Below are 21964 nucleotides of genomic sequence, written 5' to 3' on the forward strand. Positions count from 1 at the left end.
ATGCGAGCCATCGCGGAGAAGGTCTTCGCATCTGAGACCAAAGACGAGAACGTGCGCGATGAGATCTCCATGTTCGACGTGGCTGACGACTGTCCCATCCTGCACAATGAGATGGCCCACCATCTGCAGGTCGACGAGGACATTGAGAAACGGTAAGAGAGGGTGATGCTGTGACTCCTCTGCTCACATAACCTGGTCAAACTGAACCGTCAGTCAGGGCCTAGAGTGTCTTAGAGTGTCTTGCTATCCCCCCCAGGTATGAATTCACATGATCGCCGCAGCACAAAATAACAATGTTTTAGGTGTAGCATGGACCAATAAAGCAGTTTTTTTTTTTACTATTTGCATGGTTCCCTCCACAGTAAGAAGAGGATTCAGCGCTGCCGCACCATGGCTGTGCCTATCGGTCTGACTGACAAGCCCAAGACCCTGTTGTGCCCTGTGGTGGAGGTCGAGGTGGACACCCCAACCTACCTGGAAGTGCCGGACTTCCAGAGGGTGGCCATCATCGGAGACTATGCCTCGGGGGTATTGTATCCCTTCGTGTGATACGTGCGATCGCTTATCCAGGTCCATCTTGATAAAATCTAGATTTTTAACAGAAAAAAAGACTTTGAAACAGTAAAGACAGAATGGGTCAGCAGAATTAGGGGCGCCTTTCCAATGCATTTTTCCATTGACAAGTACATTTAGATTTTTACATAAAAACTATGGTGTCTCAGTATAGTTTCAGACAAGTTTACTCAGGAAACCATGTACTTTCTACATCCGCAGAGAGCTTGAGGTATTTAGTAGTGCTAGATATGTCTGTGTTTCAACATTCATTATAGGACTTTAGACCATACAGGTGCATGGACTTGTTTGCCCACTAGATGGAGACATTATTGTCCTCTTACTCACTCTACCATGGTTTGTAGAGAGCTTACTTTGGTCAATCATTGATACACATGATGTGACATTAGTAGCGCTAGATATGTCTGTATTTCAACATTCATTATAGGACTTTTGACCATACAGGTGCATGGACTTAACAACTAGCAAATGTTGCATCTAAGAGTCATGCCCCTCGATTCCAGATTGCCGGCATGCTATATAAAATCACACATTATGCCGTCTTTCTTTGGCTCATTATAAACAAATTAAGCCAGAAAATATATCGGCCTTCTATATGGCAATATAGTGGAATCTCTGTATAAAAACGCCTGATGAGAAGCAGGGGGCTTGATACCACAAGGCAACATGCATAATGGGTGGGGGACCACATGTTTACATGTGTACAGTACTTGTTTACACCTTGCAGGCTAGTGTCTGTGTGGGGGAAAGTTGATACGAGTGTTGTTGGAATTTGGGGTCACTGACCTCTCTGACCTCTCGTATTGCCTTTCCTTACAGAAATAGATACAGACAACTCAGCTTGGACTCTGGGTCCTTATGCAAGCGTTAAATCCCCCAAATTCATGAAAAACACTGCATTGCCATCCTTACCTTATCACAACATTATGTTCTCCATCAGGTGACCATGGATGACTTTGAGCTGTCCTGCAAGGGTATCTACCGTGCTCTGTCCATCAGAGAGAAGTACATGAGACTGGCCTACCAGCGCTATCCTCTGACCACCTCCCAGTACCTGCGTGAGATTGAGAACGAGCCATTCAAGATAGAGGATCAGCTGCAACCAGGTAGGCAGACATTATATTTACCTCACAGTTTATTTCTCATAAATGTTGTTTTGTTTTAGTGAAATCTGATTCAGATTACTTTATTGGTCCCAGAAGGGCAATTCATTTGCAGCCCTTAACCCATCCACAGATAAAAACACAACAAAAACATTCACGAGCAAAAAAACTATTTATATGTTTAGAGACATCAGATCAACACCATGCAAGACAGGGGCAGTGCAGCAGCAATAATATAATATAAGTATAGCATAGTAGTATCGTAGTGTACAACTGTGTACAACTACAACAAAGTAGAGTAGAGTGGTGCTCAATTAACATGAATTGGATTCTCATCTCTCAAGTGATGTACAAAAATATTACTTGTCATGTCATTTCACCATGTGTCTAACAAATCTAACAACCGCAAATGTTTTTTTTGTTTTTTTTGCCAGTCTTCACACCTCCTCCCAAGGATGGCGAGGATCCCTTTGACAAGGCTACCCTGCCAGAGAACCTTGGCTACGTAGCGCGCATGAAGGATGGCGTCATTTATGTTTACAACGACGAAGCAGCTGCTGACCAGAACCAGCCCAAGGACTTTCCTTTCCCCGACTACGACACCTTCATCGACGACATGAACTTCCTCATTGCTCTGATTGCCCAGGGTCCGACGTGAGTCTCTCCCTTTACCATGCGCACGTCAAAGGTCAAGGTTCACGGTGTTCTGGACGTCGTGTTACATTGTAACTCCTCTCTGTCCCTGGCAGTAAGACGTACACCCACCGTCGTCTGAAGTTCCTCATGTCCAAGTTTAACGTCCATGAGATGCTGAATGAGATGGAGGAGATGAAGGAGCTGAAGCTGAACCCCCACAGGGATTTCTATAACTGCAGGAAGGTACGCTAGCAGCTGCAACTTCCTGGAAGTTTAGTTTTGTCCCCCCCCCTCTATAAATCTAAGCATCAGGAGCAATTTTGTGCTCTCTGTGCACTCAACTCCCTCTTTTGGTCAAGCATAGTTAATACACCACAAAGATGACAAACTCAAAAGGACACTTCTTTATTTGTCTGACATGTGAAGGTCGACACCCACATCCACGCAGCTGCCTGCATGAACCAGAAGCACCTCCTGCGCTTCATCAAGAGGTCGTACCGCGTGGACGCTGACCGCGTGGTGCACAAGATCAAAGGTCAGGAAGTGACCCTGAAGGAGCTGTTTGCCTCCCTCAACCTGCACCCCTACGACCTCACTGTCGACTCCCTGGACGTGCACGCTGTGAGTCCAACAGCTGGCCGACACAGCGGTTGTCGGGAAACAGAACCTATGATTGCCACAGGAAATGTGCCAGTGATCTGAAAAGCCTCTCTCACTCTCATCTCTGAAGGGCAGGCAAACCTTCCAGCGTTTTGACAAGTTCAATGCCAAGTACAACCCTGTGGGAGCCAGCGAGCTGCGTGATCTCTACATGAAGACCGAGAACCTCATCCATGGCGAGTACTTTGCCACCATCATCAAGGTTAGACTCACAATTACGTTATTGCTCATCCTGTGCAGAATTAACTCCCAAGTTCAAATGGAGGTTTGTATACTGGCAGAAACTATCATCTAATTTGATCCTTGTCCAAACCAGGAAGTGGCCAGCGACCTGGAGGATGCCAAATACCAGTATGCAGAACCCCGTCTGTCCATTTATGGCTGTAAAAATGACGAGTGGGCCAAGTTATCCGGCTGGTTCAACAAGCACAGAGTATTCTCTCCAAACCTCAAATGGATGATCCAAGTTCCTAGGATCTAGTAAGTTTTATACGGTTCGTTTAAAATGTTTAATTTAAAGCATGTTTTACCTTACAGTGGTCTTTGTAAACCTTGTATGTCCATCTTTTCCATCTCAGTGACATCTTCAGAGGCAGGGACTTTGTGCCCCACTTTGGAAAAATGCTGGAGAACATTTTCCTGCCCGTGTTCGAGGCCACAATCAACCCCCAGGCTAACCCTGAGCTCAGCATCTTCCTTAAGCACGTGAGTGAGACAGGCCTGAGGAGTCTGGGTGAGGGGTCTGAACTTAAGTGAACTTAAAGAGGTAGTTCATAAGATTTTCCAATCCATGGAATGTTCTTCTGTCTTGATGAAAAGGCCGTCTGGGAAAATGATTTGGGGGTTTTGAGATGTATTCATCATTCATCATCAGGTGTTGAGTTGGAAAATCATAGAGAATAAAGGCTGACCGGTCCGTTGTCTCTCTTTCCTACTCCACCATCATCCTCTGATCCGTAGGTGACAGGTTTCGACAGTGTAGATGACGAATCCAAGCACAGTGGTCACATGTTCTGTAATAAGAGCCCCAAACCTGAGGAGTGGGACATTGTGAAGAACCCATCTTACACTTACTACATCTACTACATGTATGCCAACATCGCTATGATTAACCAGCTCCGCAAGTAAGTATCACCATTTGCAATAATCACGCTCTTTGTGGAATATGTTATATCTTTTTTTTATTTTTATGAATACATTGTATTTTTCTTTAGCTTATTTAGAGCAGCGTTTCTCAACTGGTGGGTCGTGACCCAAAGGTGGGTCGCGGAGCCGTTTTGATTGGGTCACGGCCTCGTGGGCGGTTTCCCTTTTCTTTTCTTTTTTTTTAAGGGATTTTAAAATATATATATATTTATAGAGAAAATGTGGGGGTTTTATTTTGCAGGACACACAATTCAATTCAATAATTTCAATAATTTATTTACGAGACATGACAGGAAGTGGGCTAACCTTAGCGTGGGCCAATGTTGTGTTATGTGTCATGGACTTTTTCTATTTTTCTGGAATAAATTTGAGTGCTGTGGAATAAATTTGGGTCGCGACTTCATGATAAGGAAAAATGTGGGTCCTGAGGCTCCTCCAGTTGAGAACCACTGATTTAGAGCATTAGATTATTATTGAACGTGAACAGAACATTCTTAAAAGTCTATCTGATGCTGGCGTCTGTTTCTGATGATTTTTTTTCGTTTTTATCTCTGCTCTCCAGGCAGAGAGGAATGAACACCTTCCAGTTTAGGCCCCACTGTGGTGAGGCTGGTGCCATAACCCATCTGCTGGCCGCCTTTATGACTGCCGACAACATCTCTCACGGTCTCAATCTCAAGAAGGTCAATACCCTTCTAAAAACAAAATGGCTGTTCTCTATATAGCACCGCAAACACTTAAACACATGGCACAACTATGTTGCTAATGTCGATGTTTCTATTTGACTCCGCCCCAACAGAGCCCCGTGCTGCAGTACCTCTACTTCCTGACCCAGATCCCCATCGCCATGTCCCCACTCAGCAACAACAGTCTCTTCCTGGAGTATGCCAAGAATCCTCTGCTCGAATTCCACAAGAAGGGACTGATGGTGTCTCTGTCCACTGATGACCCCATGCAGTTCCACTACACTAAGGTGCGCTTTGACTGGGTGCACATTGTTGTATACCCTTTTTTTTCTTCTTCCATAAACACACACTTACCACGTTAAGTCATGTTTAATAGCATAACGAATATGCTAATGACACAACAATCCGCTGATCTAGGGTCTGTGTATTCTATTTTACTTTTCGGATGATTTCGTTTGATCAGTTGACTACATCCGCTCCTGCCCTGCTTGTGTTGTCCCCATGCAGGAGCCCCTGATGGAGGAGTACGCCATTGCAGCTCAGGTGTTCAAGCTCAGCACCTGTGACATGTGTGAGATCTCCAGGAACAGCGTTCTGCAAAGCGGCCTGTCCACTGAGGTAAAAAACCTTATGGCAATTCGATGATGCATTATTATTAATGCAGCATGTTACATGAAACGTTACAGTAAACAAACGTATTTAGCAAGTTAACTGCTTGTATGCAGTTGCTATAGATTACATAACTGTTACAGCCTATTAAACAAGATATGATGGTGATTATTGTTTCCATAAAATATATTATGCAATCTTACTTCTATGTCATGAACATGTAATAACTTGCTATATATTATGCAGTGTTGCCTCTGTGCCATAAACATGCATCTTGGTATTGTTGGCTCCTAAACATGCCTGGATTCCTCTTTACAGGAGAAGACTCGGTTCTTGGGTACAGATTTCCTCAAGGAGGGCCCTGAGGGCAACGACATCCGCAAGACCAACGTGGCACAGATCCGCATGGCCTACCGCTACGAGACTCTGTGCTATGAGCTGAACCTCATCAAGGAGGGCCTGAAGGAATGAATACACTCACTCACTTATATGCTCATTTATACACTATATCTCTCTCTCTCCCTCCCTCTTTCTCTCTATCACTCTCTCTCTCTCTCTCTCTCTCTCACACACACACACACACACACACACACACACACACACACACACAAACACACACTTTAAGGGGCTGGGACATTGTCTTCTTCAAAGTCTTGTGTATACTGTACTTATCAGGGTTGAATCGAAGATCTTGGGTAAAGCTATTATGTCAAAGGACTGATTTAATACCTTTTATTTCAAAAGGCCCTGCAAAATCTTCTCACTTTTAAATAATAAGCCTTCTTGAGTAGCCTACTGGTGTTTTCTCCACTGGAAATGTTTGTATAATGCCCTAGTTGTATGCATATTCGTGGAAGCTATTCATCATCCTGCTCATGTTGTAGGCTATTCCATCTTGTGGCTAACGTTATTAGTTTGATTGTCCTGTGCTTATTTGGTTGTCCAGTGGTGTATCGTGTCTGTGTTCCATGGAGGCACACATTAGGCTACAAGAATGATAATAAACCAATAAAGGATATAAAATAAAATTTGGATTATTATTTGCTATTTTATATACACATTAATTAATTGTATTAATTGCTATTCTATATAGGCTACAGTTTGTGTCATTTGAAGTAACTGGTTATCACCTAGGTTTGAAATGATTCTGTCATCTTTTTGCCTGCCTGTGGTTCATTATTCCAGCCCAACTATCAAGTCTTTACAGCAGGGGATGGTGACGTCCTCTCTTCCAAACGAAGGGAACCCGTTCACTTATGAACAACTTTCCCACGGTTAGTTTGTCACTAGACCGGATAATATTTTTTTGATTTCTCTCATTGCTAACTTGACGAACGAACGAGGATACTTAGTGAGTTAGTTACATTGCTAGATAGCAACATGCGAGACTATCCTTTAGTGCTGCAGATAATCAGTTAGCTGGTTAGCTGCTAACAAATGCCGAGGACTCGACTGCTCTACGCATGTGCGAGCCAGAACAGCAGAGCAGAAGGATGTCGCCGGGATATCTTGCTATTAAGTCACATTTGAGTCAACAATAGTTGTTATATTGTTTCTTAAACTAAACACCAGTTACGTTCTAACGTCTTGTTCAGTCCTTCCTCTCGTGAAAAGAAAATCGACCGCAGCACAGAACTGACCGACCAACTTTGAGAAGAAGGTAGGTAACGTTAACATGATTTCCTCTCTGTTAATGTTAGCTGCTAAGTGTAAGCTAGGATACTTGTCCAGAGAACTCCTGGACTGTTAGATGTTGCATAGGTTTCAAATCCTAGTAATATGTTAAGTGATTCAGTGGGCTAAAAAGGTTTCTAACTTGCATTAATTCATTGCATACCAGTAGTCTATAGGCTACTGTAACCTTATTACTAACGGTAATAGCCAAGTAAGCATTACTTTGTAGGATGTCCAGGCTGCACTCCTCTTGTTTATTATTATTATTATGCCAGAACAGTTAAGATTATAATCTTTAATTCATATATAAGATTAAGCATGGATAAAAGAGTAGTTTCCCTCTGTAAAAACCACACGTTAAAGTCTTACAGACTAGTTGTGAATTGCCTGTCACTGTTTATGGGAATCATCCTCTCTTTTCTGTGGTATAATCCCACAGAAACCCCACCTAGGCTAGGACAAGTTGTGTCATGCAGCAATCCTTGAAGAGGGCGGTTTGGAGGGCGGTTTTTATGTTCCAAGGGTGCAATTAGTTTCATTTAGCTCTCTAGGTGATGACAAGGCATTGTGGGATTCATGCTTGTGTCTGGTTTCTGCTGGGGTGAAGGCGATGAGTCAGTGAGTTTTACTACAAGTTTCAAAGGTACAAAACCGAAGATTGACAGTTCAACAAGAGTAGCTTCAGTAAATGAAATGATAGTAGATGAGATGATTCAGATTTGCCCTCAGGGTGAGTCTGAAAGTCTGGTATAAGGGGGGGTCATGATATGAAGCTATATATTGCATGGGAAATTCATTATTGACCTACACACCCCCATCATCTGTTCAACTAGGTGCTGGCTAGCTCACCATCATTCAGTTGAGCTATGCCTGTGTTATTACAGTTACCAACTCAAACTAATGTGCTAGGAGTTAAAATACACTTAAACATGGCCATGCTCACTATATATGTGTTCTATGTTCTAGGTGGGTGCAAATATTCCCAAACCATAATTAAGGATAGTCTGCTGATCCTTTCTTCCTGTGTCGCAGGAAACGCAAGCTATGCCTTCCTGTGTAACACATAGACAGACACACACACACACACACACACACACACACACACACACACACACACACACACACACACACACACACACACACTCACTATGCAACAAGTGGGTCAGTGTAGAAGTGGTGGTTTCAGCGTAGGATGGGGACTGGGTGTGAGATAGTGAGATTCCAGTGCATAAATTAAATTTAGGTCAAACAAAACAAAAGCATAGTTTTCAGGCCTGACTGACCAACTGTCTGAGGTCAAATGTATTCCCCTGTGCCCCCCTCTCTCCCGGCTCTGCTGGAATGCAGCACATAGAATTATTATCATGAGCAGCACTGGAATTTCACCATGTCTCCCCTCTCTAAACGCTCTCAGCTTTTGACGTAACGTGCAACGTGTCCAAGAGGTTCCGTTCCAGCAACAAACAACCATAATGGGGCGAAAGCAACGAGCAGATAGAACTGGGGGGGATCATTAAGTGATTTGAACCTTTTCTAATAGCATCAAACATATGAATTTGACTAATGCCTGGCTGCAAGTCTGCATAGGCTATCCTATTTTATATCTGAAATTAAGAAAGAGTTCACATTCATATCAGATTATAGTATAGCCCTGTCTTTTTCTCCATAATTCCGAGAAAGGCCTAATCACTCTAATCTTCAATTAATGTGATTTTATGGCTCCGAGTCTCTGAAGTTAGTGTAAAAATGCTCGGAATACACATCCTTCCTGGCCCACTGAAAGAGGCTTTTGAGACGAGAATAAATTCAATTAAATGTTTAAGTGTGTCATGGAGATTCATATCGGGCCATCTGTGTAGCTAGAAGGATCATAAGAAAGGACAGTCAACTCCCGTGGGGGGATGGTCTACGAAGTAGTGGGATCCAGACAGACACAGACACAGACAGACAGACAGACACCATACACAATGCTTGGTTCCTGCAGTTGTCTTCTTCTCTGCTCCGGGGTTTTTATTTTTGGCCACTGACCTTGACAGCAGCCTATCCTCTCCAGCTTCCCCCCAGCCTCACACATCCCGTCCAAACCGCTGCCGGACCGAGGAGCGCGCTGAGATCCAGCTCGCTTAGATAGCTGTGTTTTCTTTTTGGCTTTACCGACTGCTGTTTTGTTTTGACTTGTCTCAAAGTGTTGAGCAATAAGCGAATCATAACCTTTGTTTCTCATGCTTTCTGTAAAAGGAGGACTTGAAAGGACCTGCCACCCAACCCTGTTTGCGGGAAAACGTTCTTTTCCTAAGGAAAGGACACAAACACGGAACATTGTGGAACTCCTAGCCTTCGAAAGACTCCCATTCTGGATCAGCCGAAAGGAGGACAGACTCACTGTGTCAACAGTGTCTCTGTCTGTCCACCCGGGCGTCCCTCATGCCCCCACCGATGATGCAGTGAGGGTGAGCTGGCAGTCGGCCCCCTCTCGCCATGCTGGCTCTGGGGCTGGAGCGGGAGAGACGAGGGGGGAGGAGAGGCGGCGGAGCGGGCCGGGGGCGGGCCACCGCGGCCTGGCAGCCCCCTTCCCCTGGGAAGCCTCTCACCCAGGACCCGGGCCTCAACATCAGGCAGAAGATTTCCCAGTGGGAAGGCCGGAGTCAAGGGAGTGACGATAGGATCAAATTGCACGCGCCCGTGGTGTCCCGGACTCTGGCGGGTAGTAACGGAGGATGTGGCGCCGGCCGGAGAGGCGGGCCCCAGGGCAAAGCCGCCGTCTCGCAGGCTACGAGCCTGGGTTTGGATTTCAGGGAAACCCAGGCACGGGGGGGTCACACGGGGCTCCGCAGAACGTCTGACCCCCCATCAAATCCTTCCAGTAACATTTCAACTGACACTCTGGAATCGACGCCATCTTCTCTGTCCCTACAAACTCACAGGGAGAGAGACGCAAACACAGAAACTTACACTACCGCTAGTCAAGTCAAGCGAATCGTAACTACCAACGGACAGCTAAAGGTCGCTTGCGTCCCGGAGGTCGAGGCGGCCACGCCCTCGACTCCGTCAGCGGACGACCACGAGGAGAGCATGCCCCCGGGGAACTTCTACACCAGCAGGGGGTTCTGGCGGAGGCTGGAGGGGGACAGATTGTTCTGGGAGAAAGGCGGGACAAACGCCCCGACGAAGCCTCTGCCTCAGCCTCCGCCTAAACCGCAACGGACTTTTCAGTATCGGGGAAAAGACGACGCCCCGGCGGCCCACTGGGTCCAGTGGGATAACGGGAGTCCTCCGCCCGCGGGCCAGTCCGGGACCGGCGCCGTGGGCCACCCGCCCGGCTTCCCTCCGCCGCCGTGCCCCGTCACCAACGGCGGCAGATTCTCCAGGCACAAAAAGAACAGGTGAGGCGCAGGAAAGGGGGAAGGAAAGTTGAACAAAATGCAGGATCAGGCCCGCTTTTGCCGAATTAGGCCTAGACCTCCTTTGTTTTTATGAATAACTGACTTGCGGTTGCCATACAAAACATGCCATTTCGGTCTGTTTACAATTCAAATCAAAATCCAAACTTTATTTGTATAGCGCATTTCATACACAGAGTCAACACAATGCGACGAGTTCAAGTGTGCCCCCAAGGTATCGCTCTCCCTGTCTAAAAACAAGCAGCCTTCGGTCGGTGCGGTTAAATGAAAGGAGAGGAAAGTGAGCGTTTGAGGGCAGTTTGTGTGAACGGTTTGGCTCGCCTCCAGGCGTGACGTCATCCATGGCTCGCCATTGTCTGGACGTGGCCTACTTCCACAGCTGCCAGGGTTCCAGAGGTCACGTTTAATTGTTTTTGCACGCATGCACACACACGGCCGTGCACATGTGTTCTGTCTCACTCGCAGAAATACAAACGTTCGCAGTCGGACTCGAACTCTCGCACCTGAACACAAATATACAGACCCAGCTCCGCTTCTCCTTTTCGGCCTCTAGTTCTGTCATCTCACTCCTTTGTTTGTCCGCATTCAAATACTCGTTCTCCTACTTCTCCTTTCTCTTATTTGAGCTTCTTGTTTTGTGCATATTCTCTCTTTATTTCACTCTGTTTTTCAGCCTTTTTCCCCCTGCTTTACATCTCTCTAACTGTCCCTCTTTCAGTCGTATCCTCGGTACCAATTCATGGGAAATCCACCCCATGCAGAGGCTGAATGTAAGAAGACAATACAGTGAACAATAGCATATTGACTGTGTTTAGATCAACAGCCAGGCCCCTGTCTCACTGCCCCCCTCCCTCCCTCTCTCTCCCTCTCTCTCTCTCTCTCTCTCTCCTTCTCTCTCTCTCTCTCCCTCTCTCCCTCCCTCCCTCCCTCCCTCCCTCTCTCTCTCTCCCTCTCTCCACAGGAAGTCTTTTGAGTATGAGGACGCCGCGCGGTTGACGTCCCAGCAGGGCACGCTGGGAAGCGAGGCCAGGCGGTCTGAGCTCTACCACGCCTACTCCGACGACAACATTTACGAGGACATTATTCGTGAGTTCTCCCCCCTCGGCCGATACAGACGGCTATGACGGGCCGTCTTTCAGTTCCCTCTTTTGCTACCGACGTGGGCGTGGCCTGGGTGTAGCTCGCAAACATGCCACCATGTCAACTCAGCACTGGCCACGAGACAAAGAAGACTAACAAAGCCAGTCGTTAGAAAACACTGTGACATAATCATTGTCTGGATATTTACATGTAGCTCATGCCATCTGTCTCACCTTTGACCCCTCAGCTGACCCATATGAGGATGTGAAGCTGTCGCTGATGTGTGTGCCTATCGGGCGTCCCAAACCCTGGACCATCTCTCAAAGACAGAACCCTCAAACCCCTAAGGTAGCCACGTTTCACTACACACACACACTAACCGTACTGTGATTGGTTGTCTGGCTCAGTGGTTGACCGCTCTTCTCCGGTGCTGCAGCTTCCTCCCAAGCCTAAGACGCTGCAGGGCTACGCTCACAGGGCGGAGAGGACCAGAGTGTCACCCAACTCTTTGTGCCCGACAGATACCCCCAAACCAGCCACAGCCAAGCGCAGCGCCCCCCATAAAACACCCAGACTTCCTCAGGTAGAACGCACATTCACATGTCGCATGCTCCATCCCCCTTGAAGACACATATCAACAAAGACATTTCATCAACCTTCTGTAAAGTAATTTCTATCTTATATTTCACATTTGTGGTAAAACTATTTATGTTGGGCAAGAGGGGTCAGGTTATATTTGATTGGACGAGGGCAGAGGAGGGCGGAGAGTCGGAGCAGGAAGCAGAGAGGTCTGGGAGAGAGAGATAGTCATGTAGAGATGTAGCCTATAAGTAAGGGACAAGCCCTTGTCTAGGAGAATGAGACAAGGAGCGCATTCAAGTGAACGACCCATGGAGAAGGACTGTGTATGGAAAGAGGGAAACTTGGATAAAGAGGTATTGTAAAAGCGCAATTAAAGGGCAATTCAATCTCTTAAAAGAAGCCAAACACAAACCTGAAATCATACACAATAAACATCCATAGACAAAAACATAACTGTAGGGCTACTTAAGTGTAGGCTGTGTTCACGCCAAGATTAGTCGGAGCTTCCTGTGTGCTTGCTGCGATGTTCAGCTCTCTCATTTCCTCGGCTCGTATTCGAAAACGACACGCCAGGAGTTTTCAGTTAATCGAACCTGTGACCAGCAATACATTCTGGAGCAATGAAAATATGCACTGTAATTTTCGTTCGATGACCCTAAGAAGTCACATGGTTGTTTGTGTGTGTGTGTGTGTGTGTGTGTGTGTGTGTGCATGGTTTCTGATGCAGTACGTCAACAAGATTCATATGATCTTCGACGCCAAGCGAGGGAGGAAGAGGGTGAAAAGTCAGGGAGGATTACTCCGAGGTATGACCCCCCACAACACACACACACACACACACACACATACTACACGCATGTCTACAAGACGAAAACGAACACCTCCCCTAGAAATACCCAGCATTTGATGGGACTCATAAGGCACACCTCTAGCCACTGACGACCAAACAAAGACACGTCCTGTCTAAATGAGGACCCTTCCCTCTCTCTGTCCTGTCTAAATGAGGACCCTTCTCTCTCTCTCACCCCCACTCTCTCTCGTCTCTCTCTCTCTCACCCCCCCTCTCTCTCGTCTCTCTTTCTTTCTCTCGAGAGCAGAGGAGAACAGCGGAACCGAGAGTGACCCGGAGGACGCCGACAAAGGTACCGCTGAAGGATTGACCTCCTCCACCCTCTGATCATCAGTGTTCTCCTTCACACACGTATAATGAAGTAACAAAGATGTCCGCCTCTTACTTTGCAAGGAAACCCGGACACCTGGGTTGTTGTCTTTGTGAAGATGACTCAATATACCGACTGACGTGGTGCTTGTGTCTCTGCCGGTTGTGTGTGTGCTCCAGGGGGGTCCAGGCGCTCGGTCTATGTCCAGTCCACGCTGAGGCGCAGGCCGGGCTACCGCACCCTGGAGAGGGACCTGATTCAGCTCCAGCAGCAGCAGCTCTTCCAGCTCTTTGTGGTGGTGTCACTCCGAAAGAGTTCCCCGGGAAACGCCTACTCCCCGGAGATCACACAGCGGTTCCCCAACCAGGTAAGAGGAAGGCCGAGAAATGAGCATTACGGTAAACCTGTCTCCGATTTAATCATTCGTCTCCAGAAAATTCAGGCCCTATGAAGGAGATAGGGGCTACAAATGTATTTCTAACAATTGTATTTTTGCTATATAGAATTGATAGGAGCCCAAAGGCCTTTCAAAGGCCTTAAGAAGCAGTTAATTGCTAAGAGTTGCTGTGTGTGTGCAGGTGCAAACAGTGATAGGTCAGAAAGGACTAAATAGATAGGACCAAGCAGTACAATAGGGTTAGGGAAGGCCGTGTTTGAGGTGGGAGTGGAGCACAGCAGAGAGGTTTAATGAGCAGAAGGGCACAGTTGGTAGTACGCCCAGAATTATGTGAATGGGCCTCTTATTCACCAACATAAGACAAAGCATGAGCTCACATCTTGTATATTTGTTATTATAAAGGAAACTGTCTGTGAATGTATCTTTTGTATTTTGATTCTCAACTCTCTGGGGGTTAGACAACCTGTAAGCTTAGGGTCATGTGACCCTTAGATAACATGTAAATGTTTGGTGTGGCTATGTTTATCCAGTTGTCTGAGGAAAAGCGTCACTTATTTTTTGTCCATAAATAATCTTAATGGGAGCTACAGTGTGCGGACTCTTACTTTCTTTGATACATATGCTTTTTTAGTCCAGCACCTGCCTTATTAATTATTTTGGGATGTGCGTGACCCACTTCTGATTTGACAACCTGTAAGCTTGCAATAAATCTGATCAAAAGAGCTAAAGCTGATATTTTTAGGTGTTAAGAATGTATGTTGTTCTTCACCTGAGTGTGTCTCGGCCTTCTCCCGGGGTCTAGTTTGAGAAGTCGTCTCGCCACACTCGGGAGGCGGAGGACAGACTGAAGGCCATCCCCAAGTTCTGCTTCCCAGACTCCCAGGACTGGTGTCCCTCTGCAGACATACCCAGGTGAGCTGCTGACACACACACACACACACACACACACACACACACACACACACATAAACACATAAACACACACACACACACACACACACATACACACACACACACACACACATACACACACACACACACACACACACACACACACACACACTCATAGGAGATCTGAGGTGGAGAGAGATGCATAAAGAGCTGAAATAAGGCCTTATTTACACAGCAGGTCTTGATTCCCAGTTCCGATTATTTGCCTATATCCGTTTTTTTTTACCGATGTGCTTTTGAAAGTGGCCCATATCCAGTACCACTTGCTTAACACACAACCCACATACGTACACAAGGGGTTGTTTACCAAAACAACAGTAAACAAGCATCATTTCCAATGGATGCAAACAAGACAAATAATAATTCAAGCTATTGCTTTCCGAAGCATCTGTAGACGTCTGCAAAATATTGATCACCTTCTAAATTGAACTCTTTGCATTTTGTGTGCATGTGAATGGATTGTATGAAGCCTAACTTGTAAAGTCTGATGTAATATCAAAGAAGCATCCAGCTGTCGTAGAAAGTGACGTGTGAATCGCAATGACAGGGAATATACAATTTAAAAAAAAATTGGAATTGGGTCTCTTCAACCTGGCAGTGTAAATGCTGCTTAACTCGCCAGGCCACACCAGAACGACGCGACGAAACCGTATCACAGCACTAGAACGCCTGACCTGTTCTCGTGTGGATGTCCTGGTGTCACGCCTCAGGACTGAAACCCTCTTTAACTCAACCACACCACAAAACCACTGTACATCCCTTTCATATCTGTGCTTTCATCTGGTCTTTGTAGTGAAACCTTCTCCTTTGTCCTGACGGGGGAGGATGGCAGCCGGTGGTTTTGTTACTGTCGAAAGATTCTGGTGAGTGAGTGTGTGTGTGTGTGTCTAAGTCATGTTGGTGTTGGGTGTCATGACTTGCCAGGAAAGTGCTTACTCAATATCTCTAGGGTTTACTGGAGTCACAGACTATAAAGACCTCGGAACAAATTACCAAGACGAAAAAGAATTTCCCTTTTCCTCAAAACTATAAAACCCTCCGTTGTGCAATCCCATTTCATATGTGAATCGTTCTGTATTTTACAATGTTATTGTTGCTTTTATTGTTTTATTTCTTTTCACTCTGATAACGCCCTCCATAACGTTGATAAGACGACTGCGTAATAATGTGGCTGTTAATATTGCTTTGGAAACAAGTGTGGTGAAGTGCATCATGGGTGTTGACGTGTGTCCTCCAGCCCAGTGGGAAGGGGAAGAGGCTGCCGGAGGTCCACTGTATCGTCAGCAGGCTGGGCTGTTTCAGTCTGTTCGCCAAGGTAACGGGCTGTCAACAAACCCCCAAACGCTCAAAATGTCCCGAAGCATTTTAGCATTCCTACGTCTCAGCATGCAGAGGTTGATCTAGGGAAGATGCAGATCTAGAAAAGGATTATAACTGAGCTATTCAGTTGTCGCTGGCAGTTGCGAGCTGTGTTTACTTGAGGGTAATTTACGTGTTGAGGCATGTAATCATGCGGCAGACATTTTTTCCCAGCGGAGTTTGTGACGGCAGCTTGTTGACTTTAAAGAAAAGGCGCGTTCATACGCCAAGCTTCGTATCGCTGGCGTGATATACAGGCCTCATGTGGATGTGCGTGCGCGCCTGTGTGTGTGTTCAGATCCTGGAGGAGGTGGAGAGGAGGAGGGAGATCTCTCCCCCGCTGGTGAGCACCTTCATGCGGAGCGTCATGGAGGCTCCGTTCCCCGCCCCCGGGCGCACCGTCACAGTCAAGAGCTTCCTCCCAGGCTCTGGGAATGAGGTAACGCTGCTGAGAAAAGAGGAAGCTGCCCTCAGTCACTGCTGAAGCCCCTCCCACTTTGTGGCAGGCGATTTCAAAAACACTGTTGAAGAAATACACGATATGGACAAAAGTATTGGGTTACTTGCACCTTACACCTACAGGAGCTTTTATGACATCCCATGCTAAATTCATAGGCATTAATATGGAGTTGAAGCTATAACAGCTTCCCCCCTTTGCAGCTATAACAGCTTCCACTCTTCTGGAAAGGCTTTCTACAAGATTTTGGAGCATTTGTGAGGTCCGACACTGATGTTGGACGAGAGGGCCTAGCTCGCAATCTCCATTTTAGTTCATCCCAAAAGTGTTCGATGGGGTTGAGGTCAGGGTTTTGTCCAGGCCAGTCAAGTTCTTCCACACTAACCTCACCCAACCACGCCTTTATGGATCTTGCTTTGTGCACTGGAGCACAGTCATGCTGGAACAGAAAAGGGCCTTCCCCAAACTGTTCCCGCAAGGCAAGGCAAGTTTATTTGTATAGCACATTTCAGCAACAAGGCAATTTAAAGTGCTTTACATGAGACATTAAAAGGATCAAAACAAAGTGCAAGAAAAACAGAAAAGATAATATCAAACGAAATGCAAAAAGGGACATTTAAAACAAAATGCAGGAAAAATAAAATACAGGAATAAAAGTAAGCATAGAATTGTCCAAAATGTAAAGAAGCATAGAATTGTCCAGATAGAGGAGTGTGATTCGTCACTCCACAGAACACGTTTCCACTGCTCCAGAGTCCAGTGGCGGCGTGCTTTACACCACTCCATCCGACGCTTGGCATTGCGCTTGGTGATGTAAGGCTTGCATGCAGCTGCTCGGCCATGGAAACCCATGTCATTAAGCTCCTGGTGCACAGTTTTTGCGCTGATGTTAACGCCAGAGGAGGTTTGGAACTCTGCAGTTATTGAGTCACCAGAGCGTTGGCGAGTTTTACGCATTATGCGCCTCGGCACTCGGCGACCCCGCTCTGTAACTTTACGTGGTCTGACACTTCCTGGCTGAGTTGCTGTGGTTCCTAAACACGTCCACTTTGCAATAATAATAATAATAACAAAAGCTGCAATAGTTATTATATTAAGTCAAATGACAAGACAGAAAGGAGAGCGGAAAACATGTCTTAATAGTAACGTGTGTGTGTTTGTGTGTGTGAGGTACTGACACTATGCCGGCCGGTGGACTCCAGGCTGGAGCATGTGGACTTTGACAGCCTGCTGCAGTGCCTGAGCGTGGGGAGACTCCTGCAGGTGTTTGCCTCTCTGCTGCTGGAGAGGAGGGTCATATTCATCGCCGACAAACTCAGGTAAAAACCTCACTCCACCTCAACACACAGCTACCACCACGGTTAACCCAGACCTCTTCCAAGAGGCTGTGTTTTGTCGTTGCTGGCATATGTGTGTGTATAAATAAACCAGTGTGGAATATCCCTCTCCCCCCCCCCCCCCCCCCAGTGTGCTGTCTCGGTGTTGCCATGCCGCCCTGGCACTTCTCTACCCCTTCACCTGGCAGCATACCTTTGTGCCCGTGCTGCCCGCCAGCATGCTGGACATCAGTTGCTCTCCCACCCCCTTCCTCATGGGGGCGCTGGCGCCCTGTCTGCCGCAGCTGTTGGAGTTGCCCATAGAGGAGGTCAGTTAGAAAAAAGGCCTGGGGGGTCAGACTACCACTCCCTGAGTCCAACTGTTACAGTGAAGGGGAAAATGCTGAACCAGATATTTCAATACTGTCTTTATTGCCAAAAAAGACCTTATCACAATTATGTTATCTTTCTTTTGACAATTCACAATCTATGGGATGTGCACTATTTCCAAGGTTTGCAGTGTCTGTTGATAGAGTGCCACCTGGTGGTGGACCTCACAGACTCACTAGTGAAGTTAACAGTTAACTGCGATCACTCAGATATTAGTGTTTTTTTTTCCCTACATTGCTATTGTCATTGATGGATTTCTTTTTTTTCCTCCAGGTGCTAATCGTTGACTTGTGCGCTGACAAGTTTGTCGTTCAGGTGTGTACACATTGTGATGCAACATTCGAATAACAGCTGTGGTTCTGTAACACATGAGGTAAACGGGAAATGTGGATGGTTTTGTCTGTACATGTCTGCGCTGGAACGTCTTTCGAAATCGAAATGGCTCCACAGAACTGGTTCGGATGTCACACTGGAGCTTGTGCTCTCCTGGGCTTGAGCCAAGTAGTTAGCTGTTGCACAGTGCAGGGGGAGCGAGCTTGTTGTGACAGAGTGTTATTTTTAGATTTCTGAAATTCTACTGGGCTCATCTCTGTGGCAACCAATAGTAGCGCGGAGCTAACGAAAATGAAGAGGGACCCTGAAGCTTATCGTTGGCATTGGACTTCACCCTGACTCATCTGATAACCTTTCGTCTCCCAGATGGATGATGAAGACTGCATCCTACCCAGTAAGCTCCAGGCAGCCCTGCAGCAGATCCTGGAGGACAGGGAGCACATACTGAGGCAGGATGAAGCAGAGTGCTCAGGAGGTTGGTAGGCTACTGTATATGTGCCTGGAATTACTCAGCGTCTGATGAATATTTATCAACAGACTCCTTGATGGACTGTGCGTCTCCATCTTCCCCCCCGCAGGCCAGCAGTGTGACCTGAGCTCCCTCATATCTGAAGCGTTCGTGCGCTTCTTTGTGGAGCTGGTGGGGCACTACTCCTTCCACATGGGGGAGACCAGCGCCTCCGGTGGCGGCGTCAGGGAGCTGCAACGCGAGAACTTCCGCAAGTCGCACCCGTCGCGCGGCGCACGCCAGTTCCTACAACTCTTCATGGACACGCAGATGTTCGCCGGCTTCATTCACGACAGGGAGGTGCGCAAGGGTGGGGGCAAAGGTCAGTGTGCGCTTGTTCACTTCTTCTGGTGGGTTCTCACAAGTGAGGTAGAGGGAGGACTGTTGCGCCTAGTGTTGTCCTTAAAGTTGTTGGTGGAGGGTGCGGTGGTCAAAAGATACAAATGTAGGACTTGAAAGATTTAATAAATGCTCATCGTGAACAGTGCTCAGGTGCTAAAAAATAAAAAAGTGAACAAACGTTTCGGTCATGAGACCTTCATCAAGTGTCTTGACGCTTGAGCACTGTTCACGATGAGCATTTATTAAATCTTTCATCAACTTATTCCTAAGTCTCTCGCCAAGATTTTTCTTTGCCATATTTGGAGGTATGCGAGTCTTTACCCACTCCTACATTTGGATTCTCACAAGTGTCATAATTATAAAGAAAACTCCTTCTAGCCCGTGCCTACTGGTTTGAGATGGGCAGTGTAGTGAATATAACATTTCCTGTTTTTCAAGTGTCCTGGTAGATCCTACAACTGCTAAAGAGTTCTCCTTCTCTCTGCAGGGCTCTTTGAAATGAGAGCTGCAGAATACCTGGACTCCAACCCTGACCCGGAGCCCAGCAGTGTCAACAAATTCCTCAAAGGACTTGGTTAGTAACTCTCCACTCCTAATTTCTGATATTGGAGGATTCAAGTTTTATTTTCATGGCACATCTAATCATTTTGTATATTCTATTTTCAGGGAGCAAGATGAAGTTCCTACAGATTAAGTGACAAGTCTAGTTCAGTGTACTCTCGTGGGAGAGGATTGGTTTACTGACAGATTGGTTGAGAAACATGATGGCATATGTCAGATACAGACGCCAGGACACGTGGCTGTGTCTCTGTCTGAATGCAGTGGCCGTGCCCACATGACCACAGAAATAAAGTTTCAGTTACAAAATAAAATAAATTCTCTTAGTATCCGCCTGGAAACACTCCGGACCGGAGTGCAGTGCAATTGCTACTGGAGGAACAAACTGGAAATGAGAGTTTGAGATTTCAAACAAACAAAGAAATAAATATTTCAGCTACACATCTTGTAATTAAGTTAAACAAATGTTATTCTGTTGTAACTAACCATTGCTACATTTTTGCTGGGTTTAGCCTATCCAGAGGATTTGCCAAGTCTTTTTTTTATTTTTTATCTTTAGTTAGACAATTGCATCCTTTACTCCAGACACCAACTCAGCACTCTAATACAGAACAATGTATGGAAAAATCACTTTATAAAATGTTTGAATGTCACTTTAGATATTGTTGATATGAAATATTTAAAGTCTCTTGAGAAATGAGAATAATTTATACTGTCCCAGGCAAAAGCATGTTTGAATAATGTTCAATGAATTATGCCATTTTTAATATTTCATTTTTTTTCTACAAGTTTGTTTACAAAGCCTAGGTTACTTTTTTGCCTTTTCATCTTGGTTTGTGTTTCATATTTGATCTTAATTTAATTTAATCTTTGTATGATTAAATACTGTAAAGATGTTGGTAGACCAGATTGATTGATTTGAACAGCTACATTTCAGATCTTCAATATTTCACTGCTCCAACACAACATTTACTTTTTGCTCTCAAATTTTGTTGCAGTGGTATCATTCATATGGATTGGTGGACTGACACCCAGAAACAGACAGTACCTCCTTTCATAATAACTGGAGCTGTAAATATGTTCAACCTTATCAGCTGGCGCAAAATATTTTTTACTAATGTACAGCATTTTGTATATTTTTATAAGCATGAATCTGTCTGTCTACCCTGCCCTCAAAATAAATGTTTCCTAAATGTTGGAAGTTTGCATTGATGACTTACTACAGAGGCCAATTCCCCTGAGGTGACCGGTAGTTGCTTAGTACTGTGAGTACTAATAGTATTGTGAGTACTTAGTACTGTCGCCTCACAGCAAGAAGGTCTCCTGGGCCTTTCTATGCAGAGTTTGGATGTTCTCCCCGTGCTCGCAAGGGTTTCCTCCCAAACAACCCAATACAAAAAACATGCAGAAGAACCAGGTACTCTTCAGTCTGGTCCCTGACCAAGACCTGGACTGAGCACTTGGACTTGGTCCCCAGGCGCCGTGAACGATGGCTGCCCACTGCTCCTGGCTGCCCCTGGAGGAGGACAGCTGGGATGGGAGAAATGCAGGGAACAATTTCCACCGTCGACACCCGAATAAAGCATGAGTGTGTTGTGTGACGTGTTCACGTCACTGTCACTGTGTGGCCAATAAAAAAAGACCCTTGAGGTCCTGGAATTTATATATGGGATATGACATAATCGTGATAAGTAGGCCTATATTTGCATTTCCTTCTATATTCATATTTATTATGTAACAGTTGATCCTTTCATTTTTATACTATAATGGATTGGTGAGACATGAAAAGCTGATATTAGTGAGGGGTTGATGTAGGGTACTCAGATCACTCAAATGTGACTTTGTCAATGTAATAGGTGTAATACATTCCAATGCGCTAGTGGGCGACGTACACACATGCTGAAGCTGCTTTCCATTCGGTGACGGAAAGAGACACAAGCTTGAGGAAGTGAAGCGTTGATGCTAGAATGGATCGTTCGGAGGGAAGGGGGTGGAGACACCGGTACACATCAACCAATCACAGCACTAGGCAACTACTGGGTC

General features: G+C 46.0%; 2 protein-coding genes across 2 annotated transcripts; both read left to right on the forward strand.

Moving 5' to 3' along the window:
• ampd1 (adenosine monophosphate deaminase 1 (isoform M)) lies at window positions 1-5884 on the forward strand (the record flags this gene model as incomplete). Its single annotated transcript, XM_084461935.1, has 14 exons — window positions 1-152; window positions 363-528; window positions 1514-1679; window positions 2111-2330; window positions 2426-2555; window positions 2739-2933; window positions 3043-3174; window positions 3289-3452; window positions 3551-3677; window positions 3933-4096; window positions 4681-4801; window positions 4918-5091; window positions 5312-5422; window positions 5732-5884. 14 exons carry the CDS (start codon window positions 1-3, stop codon window positions 5882-5884), a joined length of 2175 nt encoding a protein of 724 aa, XP_084318061.1.
• A 3681-nt stretch (window positions 5885-9565) lies between these two features.
• On the forward strand, window positions 9566-21038 carry dennd2c (DENN/MADD domain containing 2C; the record flags this gene model as incomplete). The annotated part of the gene is made up of 18 exons (XM_084461936.1): window positions 9566-10470; window positions 11450-11574; window positions 11816-11916; window positions 12005-12151; window positions 12878-12956; window positions 13248-13292; window positions 13490-13677; window positions 14510-14619; window positions 15452-15521; window positions 15896-15973; window positions 16316-16456; window positions 17645-17793; window positions 17942-18119; window positions 18454-18495; window positions 18880-18988; window positions 19092-19343; window positions 19851-19937; window positions 20030-21038. 18 exons carry the CDS (start codon window positions 9566-9568, stop codon window positions 20059-20061), a joined length of 2838 nt encoding a protein of 945 aa, XP_084318062.1. The 3' UTR covers window positions 20062-21038.
• Between the last annotated feature and the right edge of the window lie 926 nt (window positions 21039-21964).

Source organism: Borostomias antarcticus, assembly GCF_949987555.1.
Source record: "Borostomias antarcticus genome assembly, chromosome: 3".
Lineage (NCBI taxonomy): Eukaryota > Metazoa > Chordata > Actinopteri > Stomiiformes > Stomiidae > Borostomias > Borostomias antarcticus.